Genomic DNA, 21290 nt, shown 5'->3' with positions numbered 1-21290 from the left:
CACTTTTTAATTAATATTAGTATTATTTTTAATTTAAATTAATTATTTAATTAATTAATTTAATTATTTTTTAAATAAAGTTATACTAATAAATATTAACATTTATCAAATGCCTTTTATTTAAATAATGTATATGTTATTTGTTAATTAAATGTTTATTTGTAATGCATAGTTAAGTTGAATCAATATTGTTATTATTGAGATTAATAATAAATATGAATCTTGATAATATATATGTACATTTATTTACTATTCATATTTATTAATGTGTATAATTATAAATAACTAACTTGTGTGGAGAACAGATTGTGAAATAAGTTGTCGTGGAAATGTGAAGATGAAGATCGAGAGTGAAAAATAAGTGTTGGCTCTGTGTGTGTGTGTGTGTGTTCAGGTGCTGTTGGAGAGTGTGTATTTCTCTCTGCTCGTGGGCCGTCTGAGAGCTGAAGAGCAGGATGTGCTGGTGGACTGTCCGCGTGTGGAGAGAGTGGTTCAGCGGATCCAGCGAGTCAGGCCTCCGCAGGGGTTCGCTCTCTCACAGGCCCGAGAGGAGGCACGCAAGGTCCGCCTGCTGCACACCATGCTGAAGGTACGACAGTCACAGCGCTGGGACGTCTGATTCCTTTCAGTCAACAGTGAATTACAGCTTCATTTCAAAGATTATCAGTCGGTCAAAGTGCATTCGTTTTCTTAAAAGACCTTTGTTAGCCTCGACACCAGCATTAGCCCATATTATAAAACCACTGAAGTCATCTTTGTCACGCTTGACAGCCGCCATCCTTACTGTGCTCCATTAACATCGCTGGGATCGCCAGGTTGTGATTTGAACCAAAGCACTTGAAGGAAAACTCTGATTGGCTGTTGGACAGGAAAGGGCTTCTTTTCATTAGACTCTCTGAGGGGTGATTGACGTGTGTCCCCCCCCCCCCCCCCCCCCCCCGCTGGTGAACAAACAGCGGGTGTCTGAATAATAGATGTGTGTTTTGTGTCGGATCGACAGGGTTTCCTGCTCTACATGCTGTTCCTGCTGGTGGTTTTACTGCTCAACTACTCAGATTCGGCCAAAGACGCTCATCGCCTACGACTTCACACTCGACTGCAGGAGCACTTCCTCACTGAACACTTTAACAACATCAGCAGGTACCCAACACACACGCACACACACGCAGATGTATCTCATTCAGCTTTACAAACAAATACAAATACCATGCACTGCTGAATCCTTCCTAACAGGACACTTTTCCAGTCTTTCCATGTTGTTTAGTTTCTCTTGTTCACCGCTTGTTCTGTCGGGTCAGACTCCACGTCTGACAGTAGTGTGTATGTGTGTGCTGCTGTATCATATCAGACAGAGGGAGGTGAGCTGACAGTATGTTGACGTAGTGTTTTGGATGCTGTTTCACACCACGAGCCACTCTGAGCGTCACAGACAGTTTGTTACACACACACTCACTCACACTTCTCTTAACTTGTCTGATCTTCTCCCTGCAGACGTGAGGATGTGTGGGCGTGGCTCTCAGACTCCCTGTTACCACGGTTACTGGATGGACCCGACCTGATGGAGAAGACGGGCAGCCTGCTGATAGGCCGCCCCCGCCTCAGACAGCTGAGAGCTCAGCCAGGTGCTCAACCAGCACATAAACAGTTAAATGATAAAAATAATATATAAAATATATTATAATGAATAAAAATATATTATAAAATATAATGTAACATAGTATAATATAATATATGTAATATAAGTGCAGCGCTGCTTTGTTTACAGCTGGGAAACGTTGTATTGCAGCTGTTCCATAAGAGCCACCTGCTGTTAGAGAGTGAAACTTATACTTTAGTGGTAACTCGCTATATATAAGTGGCTATTTAATTAATGGCAGTTTAAGAAGCAAATCAAAGGCAACAGTGTATGATCAAATGCTGAGTTTGTAAGCAGAATGTTGTTGTTTCAGGAAAGCATTATGTACATGAATGGCTCATTTCATGCTTTTATTACCATTATTGGTCGTATGCTCCTGGTTTTGCATAAGGCTGTATAAAGAACATGTGTGGGATTTAATTCCTGTCATTGAGAGGTCAGCACTCGCAGATGGATGAAATGTTCTTTCACTTTTCCCAGGAACATTGAGAGCGACGAAGAGTGTTAAGCAGCGATAATGTCAGACTGAGACAGAGTATTTCATTTTGACTGATTTGATTTTGATCTCTGAACTGATTTTTCATCAAAGACACACATTTATTTGAGATGGATGAGTAACAGCTTCAGAATACACTTCAATGACGGACAAACTTTGTTAATTGAAATTTTCACTAAATATATTCTTAGGAAACTAATGGATGAATTACTCATGACATTTGACCCCCATCTTTCTTGCTGTCTTCCAGAATGCCCCGTCATTGGCTATTTCCCAGCAGCCTCTTGGTTTGGGTGTGTCTCGGCCAGGTGGGCGGAGTCAGCCTCAGGATTGACGCAGAACTGGAGTATTAGTACAGCTGAGAGCAGCGGGTAAGAGATACATGATGCGTTTGTCTTCTTTTTTGCCAAGCTGAAAATCTCAGAATGCATTACACAAGAGTGAAATGTCAATTGTGAGTTGAAGCTTCTGTTGAAACCAGAGGATGAACATTCATCATCACATCATTCAGCTGGGAATCCAATCTTCTGGTTCAGAGGTTGTCTTTGTTTCCACCTCTGCTCTGGAGCCTCGTCCACATGTCAGTGAGATTCTCATGCAGGTCTGATGTGTGTGTGTGTAGTGTGTGGCACTGGGGGCAGGTGTCTGTCTACAGCAGCACTGGATTCGTGCAGGATCTCAGCAGGAACATGCAGGACTCTAGAGCTCTGAACAAACAACTCAGCACACACCAGTGGCTCGACCCACTGTGAGTATAACCTCACACACAGGCACTGATATATACTAATCAGTGAGGAGATGCTCAACAAAAGACAGAAGAAGAAAGAGGAAATTGTTTTGGGGGAAAGTTGTTTTATTTTGACTATTTATTGCACTCTCATTTGTACCACACAATAGGCTCTTGAGGAAATTGATCAAATCAATGTTCCTCAAACATAAGCTGTATAAATGTGTATAAATATATGAAAAAACAACAACTGAATGGAGCAAAAAATTCAGTTACAACCAGTTATGTAATTCTTACCTAATGAAAATAACTTTTAATGATTTCATAATTGCTAGATTACCAGTTGACTGATAAGCAAAAAAGTGTTATAATAGATTTTAAAATGTAATTTTTTTGTTTGCGTGTGTATAATTTTTATATTATATTGTATTATATTAGATATGTTTCCTTATTTTAGGCATGTCATAATTCAATGCTTTATTTAAAGATTTCTTTTGCAATTAAATTATTTGTGAGAAATAAAATAATCTTATTTATCAATTAAATATGTTTTTGATTGCAAAATTTCTATTTTGTAAAACATGTTATATTATATTATGATTGTTTTATTTGCTGATATCTCAATTATTGCATGGCACAAATATTAATACAGTATTTTATATTCCAGTAGAGTAATTGACCAAAGTGAAATATACAGACCGTCCTCTGATATTTTGCGTTTGTGTTCAGGACCAGGGCTCTATTCGTGGAGTTTCCCCTCTATAACATCAACACCGATCTGTTGGCCGTCTTCACGTTCCTGCTGGAGTTTCCTGTATCTGAGCATGCTCAGTTGAGTCTGGACCTCAAAACCTGCAGCCTTCACACGCTCAGTCATGGCATGGACCTTCCCCTGTTCCTGACGGTAACCGTCAGCCAATCACAAAACACTCCGCTGATCTCATTATTTAATACATTTTTGCTATCTGATAAAAGACGGGCTCATTAAGTCCTCTCTTTCTCTCACAGATCCTCCTGCTGGTCTTTGTGATCTATTTTGCTGTACGTGAGGGCGTGGTTGCTTGGAAACAGGGCCGTGGCTATTTCCTGCGTTTGTGGAACGTAGCAAGTGTTTGCAGTCTGTTGTTGGCTATTTGTGTCGCCATGCTACACCTGAGTCATTCCGTACTGTCCGCTCACAAATGGTGGTCATTTCTACAACAACGGGACACTTTTAAGGACTTCTTTCCTCTGGCTCAACAGAGCCAGGTTCTAACCCAACTCAGCGCGAGTCTGCTCTTCCTGCTGATTCTCAAGGTGAGCAAATGGGAATCAAACCCATAACGCTGGCATTGTTAGAAAGGCCAATAAAACAGTCTTCCGGGCCTCTGCTTCCCTCACTATGCTTACTAGATAACCAAAGCTTGAACTAATAAATAAATCCACTGCCCATTACTGAATCAAAAAAAAAAGAAAACAAAAACTAACAACAATGAACCCTGAGTACCAAATTACTCAAAGAATCAACAAATGCACAAAAAGGCAAATTAAGCTAAAGCAAAAAAAGAAAAAACTGGATCGCTCCAACGAAGCGAAGAGAGAGCCAACCATGAGGAACAATGGGAATGAGAGAGAGAACACCATTGTTGCCATCAACGTTTGATTATCAGGAATCCCCAGTGACGTCACACAGTTCCCACAAGTTAGAAATTCCCTATAGATGCCAACTCAAATGTTACACGGACGCAGGTAACACATGCTCTATAGTTTGAGCTACAGAATGCCATGCATTAATACATTGTATAGCAAACCCACTGAGCAAAGTTATGTCCAGTTGACGTCTTGTGGACATCTTTTTATGTCTTTGCAGACGTTGAAAAGACGTCCACTGAGGAGCCAGAATGAAAGTTTTTATGACGTCTTTTTTTGACGTCTTCTGTACGTCCGATTTAGACATTCAGAGAACCTCCTTACAAGGTTAAAAACTAGTTCAAAAGTGGTCAGTAGAAATATTTTCAACATCATTTAAGGTTCATTTAGACATAATTTATACTGTTTCTGGACCAAATCAACACTCTCAGGATGCATTAGATTTGGACTCATGTTATTTCAATGTAATTTCCAGACACTGTGTTTGTCCTAAAATCAAGAAAATAAAATAATCTTCATGAAATAATGGAATAACTGATGATTTGAGCATGTGGTAAAATCAACTGCAAAACAAAGACTTTAAATCTCTGAAGATCTCAGCAGAGGAGGATCAAACATCTCCACAAACATGAGAATCATTAGATTGACTTTATTTCTGTCAGACATCTAGAGAAGCTCTTATTGAGAATTAACAGAGGTTTAAATGTTGATATTTGATTCATTTGAAGTCACCATTGTGGTGGACAGTGTTTGGTTTAGTTGGGATCTTGGTCCTCATTCTTCTTGTGTTAGCTTGTTTCTGGCTGTTATAACTGTGTGTTTGTGAAACACTGTTGTTGTAGCAAAGAAAGACAAATTTAAGAGAGCTCAGGTGTTATCAGCTCTTTGTTGGTGATGATAAAGTCATCACATTACAAGTATCTGAGGTCATGAAATAAGTTTTGTTTGTATAGATCTCCTAAACCTTTTGACTCTACAGTGCAGTCACCAAGAGCAAAATACTTATTTTATTTGAAGTTGGACAAAATGCATGCGTTAGATATATTTTGATCAAAAGCATCATGTACTCACACACAGTCATCAAGATTTAGCATATGCATCACAACAATGGTGACAATCAAAACAAACAAAACCGCTTCATAGCACAAACTAATCCTTATTTTCCAGACCTTTTTGTTTTAATTGTCACCATTGATGTGATGCATATCCACAATCTTGATGTCTGTGTGTGACTACATGATGTGTTTTTTAAAAATAAGTACATTCTTTATTTCTACAAGGTGTCTGTCCATGAAAATAAATACAGAGTTGCAACAAAACATTAATAACGTATTGTGCTATAGTTTAATCACCATTAAAAGCAAGATGATAACTCTTAATGCTTAAGAGTGTTTTATAACACAGTTACAACAACCAAAGACAAGCTCACACAAGCAGTATGAGGACCAAGATCCCAACTAAACCAAACACTGTCCACCACAATGGTGACTTCAAATGATGTTGATGTAAATGATGTAAATTGATCCTCCTCTGCTGAGATCTTCAGAGATTTAATGTCTTTGATTTGCAGTTGATTTTACCACATGCTCAATCATCAGTTATTTCATTATTTCATGAAGATTATTTTATTTTCTTGATTTTAGGACAAACACAGTGTCTGGAAATTACATTGAAATAACATCTAAATCTAATGCATCCTGAGAGTGTTGATTTGGTCCAGAAACAGTATAAATTGTCTAAATGAACCTTAAATGATGTTGAAAATATTTCCACTGACCACTTTTGAACTAGTTTTGAACCTTGTAAGGAGGTTCTGTGAACGTCTAAATCGGACGTACAGAAGACGTCAAAAAAGACGTCATTATAACTTTCATTCTGGCTCCTCAGTGGACGTCTTTTCAACGTCTGCAAAGACATAAAAAGACGTCCACTGGACGTAACTTTGCACAGTGGGAAGTCTTTACTAAAAAGGTATCCTGTGCTTATACATATGTAATAGTTGAAGTTCAGAACTGATAACTAGAAGAATGTACCATTGTGCCCTTGAGCAAGGCACTTAACCTCAGGTTATTCCAGCAGGACTGTCCTGCTAATTAGTTTTTACTGGACAACTAAATGAAAGCTACTGTAATGTTATAAATTCCCACTTCAAGTTCTTCTTCTGTACACAACAGGCCAGACATCACAAAAAATTTAAAGGTTCCATATTTAATATTGACAGCTAGTGGTCCAGTCCAAATTCAGAATATTGGAGAGGAGTTGTTTGTCCTGCCGCCTCATATTCAGGCTCAATGCTCATGTAGGTTGTCAGATTGAGCACATGCAAGAGGAACGAGTGCAATCAACAATGGAAGGTGACGAGCCTCACACTATAAGCTGATGAATTGCTTTATATGCATTTTAAAATGCCTCTATTCATAGAGCTTTCAGATGGATGCTAAGGCTTTTTAGGTTGGGTAGTATCTGCAATTCCTGACCCAGCTGTTTGCTGGTTTCCATGGCTGCAGTACACTGTTTTCCACTAACTGTCTACCCAGCATGTCAAAATACTATTGGGTATATTGGCAGTGGAATCACAAAGACCAAAACAAAAACAGACATGCCAACACGGAATGCACATTTTAAAGTAGAATAAGTGGCTGTGGCATTGTTTTTCGGAGAAACAAGTTTTTAAACTTAGAATGTTTCCTAAATTTCTGCAAAAATATTATGGTATTTTGTTATGTTTTAGTACAGTCAAAAAATTACAGACAGCAACTTTAATTGGGCAATAATTAATGGTATGAATATACAAACTGGCGAGGCGTTATTTATCACCCTCTTCATTTCTCTCTTTTTAGGCATCACACCAGCTGCGTTTCATGAGAGAATGGGGGGTTTTCGGGAGAACGCTAAGGAGATCTTTCTGGGAGCTGCTGACAGTTGCTGTCACTCTACTCGTGTTCCTGTTGGCATACTCGCACACTGGACACCTGGTAAGGACACACACACAAACAAACACTGATGCACACCATCTGCAATATGACTTAAACTACTTGCGCTCATAATTCCTTGGCAAACTCAAACCTGTCAGTGTTTTATTTGGAAAATTTATAACGCATTTCATGATGACTGGTGACTTACGACCATCAGCAAATTTCCTACTAATGCAGAGGAAACTAGTATAATTAAAGACATTTATTAGATGCATAAAGGACATGAGTTTATAAAAGCAGTACATCACTTTGACATCAGTCTGTGATTTATCTGAACTGAATGTTTGATTAAAACTGTGCATACAGCAGTGCACAAGGACATTGATTCTACCTGAATTATACATTTCCTACAGAGGGAGGTAAAACTTGATATGCTGAAGTGAACTTCTGTAAACCTAGCTGCATTAAATGGGTATTGTTATTAGTTATTTAAGTCAAGAGTTACCATTGATGTTACTCATACAGAGGGATTTGAACAAACACAAACCTAATGTATTAAACATCAGGGCATAACTTCTGCACAATTTGTGCTCATATCTTGTGGCTTGTTAGGGAGAGTTGTGCTTTTCATTTTTAAAGCAGGTGCAAAATACCATAGACCAGAGTATTATAGAGATTTGTGGTGTGCTTTTTTGACTTGGGCCAGTAAGCTACCATCACTTTAGGAACCACACCTTAGAAACCACATAACAGTGCCTTAGCTTCTTCTTAATAATACTCTGGCAACCACTCAAGTATTGTGGGTTCACTTGTCTATACCCATGTGCACATTAGCATATGCATATTCCTGTTTGGATCTGAACAGACCACCCTTTCCTCCTTTGTGAATTATTAAATACACATTCCAAGAAGTTATAGGTTGTTTACATAAAGTGCAAAATGGTGAAGATGTAAGAGAAAATTATGTCCCTCACTCCCCTAGAATACTTAATGGGTCAATTATGAGCCATTAGTGGACATGTTATATCCATTAAAAGGAATTATATCCATTAAAATCTGTTCTGATCAATAACTTTAATACTTATTTTTGGGATTTAGACCAGAACCATATTTATAAAAAAGTATTGCAAAATCTTAAAACAAGCACCGTCTCTTTTTCCCCTCTAGCTTTTCCACTCTGTCATGGAGGGCTATGGAACTGTTAGCTCTACTTGCTTGAAGTTACTAGGCTCTAGTGGGCGTGGATTGTTGTCATGGCGACCAGACAGTGGCTCCTCCGCGTGTTCTGCTTCCTGTTTCATCTTCCACATTAGCTTCACTTTCCTCCGACTTGTTTTGCTGTGGCTTTTGATCTCGGCGTTGCTAAGGAACTATCATCGGGCAAGGGCAGAACTGTACCGGCCAGCCGTTGACCTGCAGGACTATGAAATGGTGGAGTTGTTCCTGAGACGCCTGAAAATGTGGATGGGGCTCAGCCGTGCTAAAGAGGTGTGTGCACTTCCATAATACCCAAGATTCCCTGCTGTTTTATACAACATAAGTTTTGACGAATGTAGCATGTCTTGAATTAGGTCTTCTTGCAAGTATCTTATGTGTTATGAACTCCACATAGGTTTACAGAATAACAAACTTGACCAAACATAACCAAACAATTTTTCCTTCTGTAGATTGGTAGTACATTAGTAGATGCTTCTAATCCTAAGCAAGATTCCCCCTGAAACACAGATTGTTGATAAAGTGGGGTCATAGTAACTGTGGTTGTGGCATAGGGGTTAAACTTCAGGTTATGTAGATGGTTGCTGGTCAAGCCCTCCAAAGAAAGAGCTATGAACTGTTAACATTATGATCTTGAGAGCACCTATCCCCGGGTTACTCTCTGGGGATCGTCTTTGTAAAGGTTTCCAGTAAGTTGCTTTGGTTAAATAACTACTTGCTTCTCACCAAGTCTCTAGTATGCTGTCACCAGTCACCAGTCCTCCAGACTGAACTTTAATCCCATACCTTTTCTGTTTGCTCTTTAAATTACCACTTGTCTTGACCTTGCATCCCTTTCTTTCCCGACAGTTCCGGCACAAGGTGCGATTTGAAGGTATGGATCTCCCTCCTTCACGTTCCTCTTCAACTAGTGACTGCAAGTCCTTGTGTCTTCCTCCTCTGGACACTCCTGAGGCTCCCCCAACCCCCGACAGTGTTGACGGAGGATCTGAGGCCTCCTGGCGGCCCACATCCAGCAGCCCTTGTAGTCTGGCTGAAGCCCCAGGTCTGGGACTAGGCCTCACAGGCCTTGGGGTGATAGTTGGAGGCCAAGGCTGGAAAGAGAGAGCCGAGATGGAGGCAACACTCCGCAGAATTCTCCCAGCTTTCGATGCTTTGCTTCTGCAGCTGGACCGGGTCACCCATACCACAGAGGAACTGTATCGAACAGAGTGCCACCTAGAGAGGCTGGTGAGAAAGAGTAGACGAGGCAGAGGGGTGCGCCGCCACAGAAGTCTGGAGTCTGCAGGACAGAAGAGACATAGAGACAAGGGGACAGACAGGAGCACACTAATGGCTGAGAGCAGTAAATATCCCCAGAGAACTGAAATAAGTGCATCTGTATCTGAGAGAAATCTTCATAAGAGAGATCGAAGATCGAGGGAATCAGACACGTTCGCACAAATCACAAGTGCTCTGCCCACAAGCATCAATAAGGTGGACTCGAGTCCCAACAGGACTGATAGTCTCCAAAAGGGTCAAGAAACCCCTGGTACTGTGGTGACAGATGTCGGCATGACTGAGAAAAACCCTCACAAGGTGGATTCAGGTCCCTTCAAAGCAAATCCACCTGAGGGGAACAGCAGTCCACCCAGAGACCAAAAGGCTGAAAAAGCTTCTCAGAAAGTAAAAGGAACCTTCAACAAGGTGGACCCAAATTCACAAAGGGATTCTGAGGTTGCTGGCTGTGCCAGCAAACCTATCCCTACCCCTTTTCTCACTTCAGCATCTGCTTCCTCAGCTGCTCCTGTTTCTGCCATAACTACCCCTGTACCAATCCCTCGCTCCCAAGGATGGATTCCTCCCAGCGAGAACCTTCCCTCTAGTGTATTCCGGCACCCTGCACACACTACTACGAATCCCACCCGCAAACGCAAGCACAAACCTCCCCCACTTAAAAATAAGGTGCACCCCAACACGGACAGACCTATCTCAGGACACCCCAAACCTTGAGAACCCAAGGTTCCAATAGTCTGTACACAAGTAAAAGGCAGGAATTTGTAATTGAGTCTTAGGCTTAGGAAGCTCAAGGGTTACAGCTTTTCATGAAGAAAGGAGGACCTGGTGACAGCAGGTTTTGTAACCAGTCCTTCAAGAAGAGCAAAAGCAATACTAGTTGCTTAAAACCAGATAATACACCTCAGCCTTAAGTTCCAACCCACGTCTTTAAATTGGTAACGCCTTACTAGAAGTCTCAAAATGGAAATTGGGTGCAGGTCACCGTGGTTTCTACAATTATCAAAAAGTTCCACTTGATGCAAGATGCCCTTTTTCTTCCCCTCTCGCAGTGACCTCAAGTCCAACCTCTTGACCCTGGTGGTCAACTGGGTTGAAACCGACAAGAGCACATCTTGTGCTGTCACAGTACAGAACAAACTCTTAAAAGAGAAAATGAAGGACAACAACAGCATGCCTGTTGATGCAGGATGGCTAAAGCTTGATGGTATTTGTTGTACAATGTTTTAGTTTGTTTGATCAATCGTGTTCTTTTTTTTGTATTGTTGTTGAAGGAAGCTATATTAAGGTCATGGGTGTATGTATTGCCCATCGATGCAGAATAGGCTCAGCTTATTCAAAAAGGGCTCACACTGACTAACTTGCACACATACAGACATAAAAACACACCTAGACATGCAGGTAAATATTTGATGCCATTACATAAATATTGATCTATGCTTTGAGGTACTTATGCATAATTCATGCTTCTTAATATAATGGCATATTGCGAAAAATAGACACAAAAACATATCAGAAAATATATGGACTTGCATGATTTACTCACCTACATTTGTGCACTCACACTAACATACTTCTGAAGAGGCCATCAGGGTGCTAAACAACTAGTAATCCTCAGGATTTCAAATATATTTCTCTGACATAATTGCATGTTAGCTCCATTCAGATGTTTCTCAGAGCAAAACAGACCTGAGGGCAAGTGAGAGGATGCAATTAGAATGAAAACTGAGAGAAAGGGAAGTGTGTCAGAAAGTGTGGATTTAAAGGGAGACAAAAATTTTTAAATAAAGTTAATAGTAGGATATGAGATGTTAGGTGAATTAAGGAAAATGTAGAGAGATCATTAAAACAAAGGTATGTCCCTCATTCAAGCACAAGTCCCAGAATCTGTATGGGAATATGTTATTCCAGCAGATAAAAAAATGTTCCATACAGTGTTATTATTATTAAGTAGATTGTTAATGAATGAAAAACCAGCTTACGATAAATGGAAGTATTTTTTGTTGTTGCCTTCTATGATATTTTGAGTCTAATTTAAAAAGCACTTTGTATTGATGTTATAATATGAATGATCGTGATGGCATCAGTGTAATTTAGTTTGAATGTGTTATGAAAAATGTTTTGCAGAAATTATAAAATAAGCTTGGTGCGAACATAAGAGACAGTTATGACAGCATTACTCTCCATACAACTTTGCCAAAGCTTGCTACTCAAGTAAGATTAACTTAAGTCTCTTTTGAACTTAGCACTTTATTTCAATGTCAAGCTTTATTGCTTTGCCATATTTAAACTAGTATGTAATATTTCTATACATATGGCTATCCAGAACTTTTCTCTTTGAGTATTAGACATGAGCTGCGTCAGGATAGTAATAACCATTCATTTTCCTGTATTTGTTTCTACAGTGTGTTGAATGTCTCTTGTGAAGTACTAAATTGTTGTTTACCGTGATAATGCTCAGGGACCCTCTTTTTTAAAACCCAAACCAGGATTTGATTTTCTTTGTTTGTTGTTGTTTTTTCCACTTAAATCAATATCTATTAAGGTCTCGTATAATGAAATTTATAGAGTATTTGAGAGTGATTTGATGATTAGGTTATGCATAAGCACTCAAAAATATCCACTACAGGGAGTTTTGATTCTGTCACAGGTCACTTCCACTACAGTAACGTACTTATTCAGGCCATTCCAGATGAGTTTTTGAAAGGTCATGTTTATCTGTACATATTGGTGTGCCCTGATGTAAATATTGTTTTCGAGTTTGCATTGCATTGTTTTAATCTTATTTGCCTAAACCGCACTGAGCAGAAATGTTTGTTTCATTTTCAGTACACAAAATGGATCGCAGTATGCACCTTGCTCAAGGGCACCTCCACCTTCAATACCACGACTTAGGTGCCCTTGAGCAAGGCATCGAACCCCCAACTGCTCCCCGGGCGCCGCAGCATAAATGGCTGCCCACTGCTCTGGGTGTGTGCTCACAGTGTGTGTGTGTGTTCACTGCTCTGTGTGTGTGCATTTCGGATGGGTTAAATGCAGAGCACAAATTCTGAGTATGGGTCACCATACTTGGCTGAATGTCACTTCATGTCACTTCACTCATTTCACACAAATGCTTTGCTGCATATTTCATTTCTCCCTGGCACTGGCCATAGGAGAAAAAAAAATTATATAAGACCCAAAAAGTATGAAAGCATTACTGTTTTTTGTAACATTTTCAACAGAACTACACACAGCACAAGCAGTCATTTTAAAATATAATGGCTTTTTAGTAGTTCTTTGCAGGAGAGTACTGCTGCTGAAATATTTCATACTTTTAGTCAGGAAAAATAAAAATAAAAATCATGTCTGTCATTTCAAACCAGTCACAAGTGCCAAAACATACTTGCATGCAATATTGTAAAGTCTTACATATTTTGTATTAAATTCTGAAGGTAATGTGTTGATTGCAGGTTTGCCATTTTGTGTTGTGTTGTACTTGTAACGTTGTAGCACTTAGCTTTACATGCTTTTGCACTTGACAAAGTCAAATAAAGAGTCTGACAGCTGAGTCTGTGGTTCTCCTGGGGCTTCAATTCAAGATATTGATTCAACCATTCTCGTCTTTCAAATCACAACATAAAACTCATCTCCACCCAACCCTACATCTTTTAGCTCCTAATGTTTAGGTTTATTATTTGTCTATCCTTGTTGATTTAGTAATAAGTTATGCATTACATACTTTTTAGAGAAAGCAATTAGTACAGTCATCTTATTACACTGTTGAAGTTGAACTTTTTTGGAGTAACTTACCCAACACTGATAGTGAAGGTTGTTTCACGTTGTATATAAGGGCTTTTCACACTTGTCACGTGTTCTAAACCGCGATTTTAATTCATGTTTCACATTCTAATTTAAAAGCGGTGTTAGCATGTTTTTTTTACCCGGGTTTATTAAACATTGCTCAGGAGAAGGGCTAGCAGCGAGTTTGTTGAACCAAACTTGTGCGGTTTTGAAATACAGTGATGACTAGCCTAGCAACACTCGTGTTCACGTGCTTTCGACAGTAAACACCGCGCGTTGTAAAAATAGATGTTTAAGTGTTTTGAGAAGAAAAATGTCTAATGGTGACAGTGAAAATAGTATATTTCTTACCTTTAAATTACACTGAGGAAAAAGTTTGGCAGTACAGTGGGCGAGGGCGCGCAATGCTAGAGCTGCGTTCATTCAATCACTGACAACGTCAGTTTATGAATAAGATTAATTCTTAACAAAACCAATAAGGGTACATTATGAGCAGTGTGAAAGATGAAAAAAGCCAGGGTTAACTACTTCAAGTGTGAGAAGCCATACATGTATTTTGCTCCATTGTAATGCAATCTTGAGTGCTACATATAAAAGATAATCAACAGTAAATGCTGACAGTATATAGAGTATATAGAGGTTTTACTCAAGAAAGTAGAGTCTGAACAACAGCAGGAGTTGCACCTTTCAGTGTTTTATTTGGTAGCGAAGCACACACATGCACACTCGTCTGATAGTCTACTGCAGCTGTTGTTCTGCAAACCTGTTGTACCATTATAACCTCATTAGATAAGAATTTGCCATCACACACAAAGAAAACAACAGGAAACAAGCAAAATGATTGGACGGTCTATATTATAGGCCATTTTCATATATTCAGAGAAAAACAATGAGTGTGTGAACAAGTTTGTTCTAGAGAAAGAAATGTGTGGATGAAAATAAGCAGAAACACAAAATCGTGTTAACCGTGTGCAATTTAGTCATACTGCTTAAAATGGCAGGTGATAATGCCAGTGCGGGCGTTTACATCCATCTTTCAGCAGACGGAGCAGCGCACTGTGAAATTCATTCCTACAATCACAGCATTGAGTGAAGCTGCGTCCCAGCTGAACTGATTTCTTACTTCCTGTGGCACACTGGGTTGTTTTAAAGGTGATCAAATTTTACTAACACCAAACCTCACAGCCCTCAGCATTCAGAAATGGATTTGTTCGTCTGGACTGATGGGAACACAGCTTCTATTGGTCTCAGTTAAAAGCACATCACAGGTCTCTCGCTAGACAAAGTCCGTGAAATCATCGACGGTTGACACCAGCCTCTTCCTCTGGCCGGCATCCTGGTTTAGAGCAGAGCTGGAGGGCTGGTGGGCGGGTTTATTCTGCATGGGGGCGTGGCTTTGGGTCAGAGAGATCCCGTGAGTGGGACGGGACTGAATTTCTTCCTGGGCCTGTTGATTAAGAAAACAGATATATTTATAGTTAACATCCTTCAAGTAATATATATCTATATCTATATCTATCTATATATATATATATATTTGTTTCATTCAGTATATAGAGACTACCAATCAAAACATTGTTACATTTTTTTTCTCCTAGAAATCTAATATTTCTACTATAACTTTTCATCAGTTTACCAAAAAAAAAAAAAAAAAAAAATACAAAAATGACAACCTATAATATACATATACTGTATATATATGAGCTCTCATACCCGTGTCCTGATCTTCTTGATGTGTCTCAATCTTGCCAGCCATTTCGAAGCGTAGGCATCTGATGGGTTCGCTCTACACTGATGCACCAGCGATGCCATCTTTACAGGACAAGAGAGCAGATAAAACAGTCATTTAAAAGGATCAAATGCAAAAGTTCATTCTCTAATATCACTGAGATATGTGAACGCCTTCCCGGATCTTGACATATTTTCAAGCAAAATGATTTATCTGTCAGTTGTTGACTGGACTGTGAAAGCTGAGTGCTGTACACTTGAATAAACTTTGATCTGGGATAGCAACATGGTGCCAAGATTGAAAATAAATTCCTAGAACTAAAGTACTTTCTGTCTCCTAAAGTTCCCTAGTAACCATGGAAACAAGAAGTTAATATAATCCACCCTGAAATAGTCTATGTCCCGGGTGAAACCTGAGTTCTGCGTTTATCCTCCCCTGACCTGCTGGCCATTTTCTGGCATGTGTTGCTAATTGGAGCCAGAGGCAGTGGGCTGCGCTCTCCTGGAGCCTGCAGTGATTTAGAGGGTCTCGGAGGAAAGCGTGGGTGTGTGACTCATACCAAACAGCCTTATTACATAGTCTCCACTTATCACAGTAGGTGGGAAGAGAACTACTGAAAAAAAAGATTTATGCTAAACAGACTGCGTGGTGAGAGCAATAGGCACCGAGATCTGTATGCGTAAACCCTTTTGTGTTTTTTTGTGTTTTACAGCACTTTATTCGTGCTTTTTGTTCATCACACGTTTTGCATCATAAATAAATTATAATAGATTATAGACGGAGGATTTGCATGAAAATAGCCAAAAAACACCTTTACATAAAATGCATTAAAAGACACTCCAACTACCCAAAGTAATCAAAAAAATTCAACTTCAGTTAAAGTAATGTGATATTTTGGTTAAATAAAAGTCCAAGTATCATGCCAAAAACATATCTGAGTGAAAGTAAAAAAGAACAACTTTAAATTGTACTTAAGTATTAAAAAAAAGGAGGAGTTTTTTGTTAGAGCATTTTAAATAATTTTCTTAATGTGAAGTGAATGAATAGTATACTGTGTTGTGCAACAGAAAGGTTATTTTGCAAAGGAAAAACAAAAAACACAAAGAGATCAAATGGAATTTTTGATTTTTTTTTTTTACATTGAAATAAAAAATAAAAAGTGAACTGCAACTTTTTCTCTTAACTGTTTCTTCAAAAGAATTATTGTATTGAGATTTAGATTTAAAAAAAAAAGTCAGATTTGACTTAAAACAGATTTTTAAGAAAAAGAGACAATGTAATGCAAACTCAGCATTCTCATTAAAAAAAGGGACAGAATTGTGAGATGTGAAGTCAGAATTAAAAAAACAACCAATTGTGAGATGTAAAGTCAGATTTCAGTGGTGGTGGGGGCTGTCTAAATCTTAAGATGTTAACTCATTACTGCGAGGTATGAACTTGTATACTTCGTTTTTTTATCCTGTGGTAAAAATAAGCTTCCATTTGAAAAAAAGGAGACAAAAGACAAAAAGCATGAAGCTGCTGAGTCTCACATTGGCGTGCAGAGCCATCTGTCTCACGAGCATTGGTAGGTTGCGGTCCGAAACAATCTTTGCCACATTGGTGTCGACCAAACCCTCCAGATCTGAAAGAGAACGAGGAGTTACAGCATTACCCAGAACTCACACATACAGTCTCCTTCAATACACTGAATCTGAATGAAAGGCTTATTTCACCTTTCCGGCACTGCAGTGTGACCAAGTTGCTCTCGTAGTCAAGAGGTTTTATAAGCACCTCCACAAAGTTGAACTGACCCTAAATGCATGAGCATAAACACAAAATATCACATTTTAAAAACAGTTCAGAAAGAATGTGCCAAAAACAGAAATGGAAACAGACTCTCCTACACACCTTGATGGTGCCGAGTTTGTACTCCTCACCCGAGTCATTGTAAACCACCACCACAAAGTCGTTCCCGATGTGGCGTTTCTTATTGCAGCAGCCCTTGTCGCTCTCGCGGTTCGGCATCAGAGTGGCTATGTGGAAAATCGCTGCCGAGGAACAAAACCACTGCATTAGTCAGATGCTGCACTCTTTATGAACACTTAAAGTGTCTTCAGACGCATTAATGAGCATCACATAATAATAAATCACATCGCTCAAACACTCGAAGCCAACTCTGACTGAAGTGGCTAAATAAATGATGTTTCCCGTACTTGAGATCCTCATAGGATCGCTTTTACTTTTCTAAGTGGTACGGTTTTCTAGGAACTTCTTAATAAAAAACAAAAACAAATAGTTATTAGTAGTAAAAAACAGCTATTAGTAGTAGTAGTATTAGCAATAAATAATAATAATTAGAATTAATACAACTACAAGGGCTACTTATGACCATTAACATTAATAATAATAATAATAATAATGTTACTGTTATTATTACTATTATTATTGCTACTATTATTGTGAAAATAAAACTTCTTTATAAAAATAACATAGAATATTTATAGATTTTTAGAATATTTAGGTATATTTTACTACTACTATTATATTTTTATTAATGTTACACAAAGTCTGACTCAAGAAACAGTATATTCACTTTAGTTAAGAACAATTAATGATAACAATTATTGTTAGTAGCAAGAAAGAATATTAAATAATAATATGTATTATATATGTATTTGTTCTGTGTGTATGTATGTATATTTATCATCACCTGACCTTGCATGATGTCATCGTGCCAGCAGTAGGTGAACTCTCCGTCGTCTCCGTACTGATCCAGTCCTCCCAGGAAGACCTGGTCTGGGTCGCAGTCCTTCAGGTGGATGAGTTTTCCCAGGCCGGTGAGGAACTGAGCGTAGCGGTTGGAGCCGTACTCGTTGGACAGGATCGACACCTCGTTATTAGCCTGATAATAAATAAGCATCAGTCACACAGACTTCCTACAACATCTGAACCAGCAGAGTGGATGACTCTACCTGTCCGGCTCCAACAAACACCACACCGATCTTATGAGTGTCGTACGGAGGCATCTGATCCAAGACTTTAACGGCACGATCGATCAGCTGTGAACGCCAGACCACACACCATTAATATAACATCAATGAAGAGGACAATGAAAGTCATTCGGTGCATCTCCAAGACATAAAAATATGACCAAGAATCTAAATCAAAATTATACAATGAAGCCTAATAATTATTTTTATAGATTATATTTTTAGAAAATTTGAATTAACTATGTAATAAACTATGTATTGTATTTTTAATAAACTTTATTTTCAGATATTATGTTTTGGTGTTAGTTTATATATATATATATATATATATATATATATATATATATATATATATATATTTCATATCTTTTTTTGTCATTTTTATAAGTTTTTTTTTCAGTTATTACTATTTGAATACTTCAACTTAAACTAAACAAAAATGGGAAATGTTGCCTAGCAGCAATAAAAAAAATAACGTTTGTTTCATTGAGTAATGAGAATGTTTTAGTTTTAGTCACCCTGATCCTATACAGATTTTTAAATAAAAATCTGCATAAATTAATTATAACAAATACTATTGTAATGGATACTTTAAACTGTACTGAACACATATATTCTAAAACCATAATATATAATGTTGCATATTACTATTAAAAACAATTATATATTGTAAAATATTGTTAATAATAAATATTAATATTGTTAATAATAGCAGCGAAATAAATAATAATAAATAAATAAATAATTTGATTTAAAAAGTAATAGGTATTATGTAAGTATACATATTGTTTGTATATATTTGTAGGTATATTACTATTATTTTATTACTATTGAGTATTACTATTATTATATAGATAATAACCCTGATCTTATCCCGGTGTTTAAATAAATTAAATTATAACAAATACTATTATCATGGATACTTTAAACTCTATTTAAAAAGCTTTATAAGCCATAAGAGATCTGCAGTCCCTCACCTGAGATTTGGGCAGCAGGAGGGGTTTGTTGGCTTCATTGCCAAAGAACGGAGAGTGATAGAGCTGCAGGAAGACGAAGCTGTCGACAGGAAGAAGAGGAGCAAAGGTCAGACTGAACCTCCACGCAAACACAAGTGTGCACTACATTTAATGCCTTTAGAGTCTGCACAGCTTTCATCTGCCTACACGCAACTCACCTCATCACAAGGACAATATCAACGTTAAAGGTGAAGAAGTTTGGAGAGGATAAGTGTCCTGAAACGCTCTCCAGACCTCATGAGACCCATTAAACCTGACACCAGCACAACTAAGCAAACGAGGATGTAACTCTCTAGACATGAAATAAATCTTGCCTTGATAAAATCTAATGGAAAAAGTGCTTAACAGTATGAGCACACACGGTTAGAAGTTAAGATAAGATAAACACCACAACACTGATGACTGATAGATTTAATATTTATGATCGGCCGCACATGGAATCTGTATCAGCAGGACATAACAGTTTTCTATTGGGCAACATATATATATACACACACACACACACACACACACAGACACAAAGTTCCATATATTGTTAGCCACATATAATTTCTGCTACATCTGTGTCTTACTACTTTTGATTTTTTTATGCAAACAAAACATTTTTAATCACAGAACTAATTATTACTAGTCAGCTGCTTAAAAAATAAAAATCTATTATTATTACATAATTTTTCTATATTAATTTCATATGTATGTAAATATATATATATATATATAGAGAGAGAGAGAGAGAGAGAGAGAGAGAGAGAAAGAGAGAGAGAGAGAGACAGAGAGAAAATGTTTACACAAAACATTTTATACAATTTAAAGGAAAATATAATTATATTCTATTTTCTGTTTTAAAATTTGACAGCATCTTAAGGTTACAATAACATTAGAAATGTAAATCCAGGTTTTGATTTTCAAAGATTTATTATAAAAGAATTAGTTTTTTTTAAAATCCCAAAATGCAATACATCCATGACACTGTCTTTTTCATTTTTTTTTTTTTTTTCAAAAAATGCAATTAATCCATTGAATCAATGTGAAAGTTCAATTAAACAGCACTTGTTCTCATTCAAGAATTGTGTGTGTGTGCAATAAACATAGCTACAGTATGCAATTAATAATTGTTAAATTTCTGGTAACTGTTGTCTGTTATATTTTCACAAGTGCACTTATTGACTCCCATCCATATCTACCTTCAATGCATGGAAAACATTGCCAGGACACTGATAATGGCTCGTTCCACTAAACTCCTCCTTTTACGCCTCTATTCAAACAGCAAGTGTTTTCTGAGTGACGGGGCCCTTCGGTCCTTATTAGGAAGTAATTGTAGCTTCATCCAAACAGACATGCTTTAAATCGAACAACGATCTACACACAACAGTGTGAAAGGCTCTGCAAACTGTTTCAAGGAACGAAAGACAACAGTGTTAGTGCTGTTAGTGCCTGACTGAACCCATTAAACGAGACATGTACAGCTCTGTGACGGAGGAAAGCGCTCTTAGGGGAAACTCGCTAGGCTTTCCTGGGCTGCTGTCTATAAAAAGCGAGTCTATCGATCGAGCAACTCCAGCAGCACTGAACCTCATAAAGACAGATGGGAGTAATTTACAAGTAATTTCAATTCAACTCAAAAAGAGCCTCACTTCCCAAAATGAGTCGAGCGAGCGAAGGAGGCAGGATGATTTAATGTCAACAGAGGCGACAGATGATGACAGTAATGAAAAAAATGAGGCGTTTCAGCCATATCATTACTCTCCAAAGAATGCTTTGCTTCTCCTAGAAAATGAAGCACTTGGTGCGGTGGGATCAAATGGATGCTGTTCACAGTCATTACAGGTGTCTAAACGTTTATAACATAACCACAGCCACACTTTCTGCCATCCATTACACAAACGAGCCGGCATTG

General features: G+C 38.1%; 2 protein-coding genes across 7 annotated transcripts in view; one reads left to right on the top strand and one right to left on the bottom strand.

The window, feature by feature from the left end:
- The window catches only part of LOC132142803 (polycystin-1-like), a 72286-nt gene extending 59914 nt beyond the window's left edge, over nucleotides 1–12372 (top strand). Inside the window, exons 39-48 of the mRNA XM_059552939.1 lie at nucleotides 395–589; nucleotides 1001–1140; nucleotides 1492–1622; nucleotides 2383–2503; nucleotides 2755–2880; nucleotides 3589–3763; nucleotides 3868–4155; nucleotides 7329–7463; nucleotides 8571–8891; nucleotides 9468–12372. Coding sequence (XP_059408922.1) covers nucleotides 395–589; nucleotides 1001–1140; nucleotides 1492–1622; nucleotides 2383–2503; nucleotides 2755–2880; nucleotides 3589–3763; nucleotides 3868–4155; nucleotides 7329–7463; nucleotides 8571–8891; nucleotides 9468–10610 — 2775 coding nt within the window. The 3' untranslated portion in view covers nucleotides 10611–12372. The remainder of the gene's footprint in view (nucleotides 1–394; nucleotides 590–1000; nucleotides 1141–1491; nucleotides 1623–2382; nucleotides 2504–2754; nucleotides 2881–3588; nucleotides 3764–3867; nucleotides 4156–7328; nucleotides 7464–8570; nucleotides 8892–9467) is intronic.
- Nucleotides 12373–14350: 1978 nt separating this feature from the next.
- The window catches only part of LOC132142801 (tuberin-like), a 39781-nt gene continuing 32841 nt past the window's right edge, over nucleotides 14351–21290 (bottom strand). For all 6 annotated transcript variants that reach the window (XM_059552930.1, XM_059552934.1, XM_059552933.1 and 3 more), the window contains 8 exons: nucleotides 19355–19433; nucleotides 18360–18446; nucleotides 18103–18289; nucleotides 17296–17435; nucleotides 17121–17199; nucleotides 16938–17029; nucleotides 15390–15488; nucleotides 14351–15123 (listed from right to left, as the gene is read on the bottom strand). In XM_059552930.1, the coding sequence (XP_059408913.1) occupies nucleotides 14953–15123; nucleotides 15390–15488; nucleotides 16938–17029; nucleotides 17121–17199; nucleotides 17296–17435; nucleotides 18103–18289; nucleotides 18360–18446; nucleotides 19355–19433 (934 nt within the window). In that variant the 3' untranslated portion in view covers nucleotides 14351–14952. The remainder of the gene's footprint in view (nucleotides 15124–15389; nucleotides 15489–16937; nucleotides 17030–17120; nucleotides 17200–17295; nucleotides 17436–18102; nucleotides 18290–18359; nucleotides 18447–19354; nucleotides 19434–21290) is intronic.

This window comes from Carassius carassius, chromosome 6 (assembly GCF_963082965.1).
Source record: "Carassius carassius chromosome 6, fCarCar2.1, whole genome shotgun sequence".
In the NCBI taxonomy this organism is placed as follows: Eukaryota; Metazoa; Chordata; class Actinopteri; order Cypriniformes; family Cyprinidae; genus Carassius; species Carassius carassius.
This window is presented reverse-complemented; position numbering and strand designations above follow the sequence as displayed.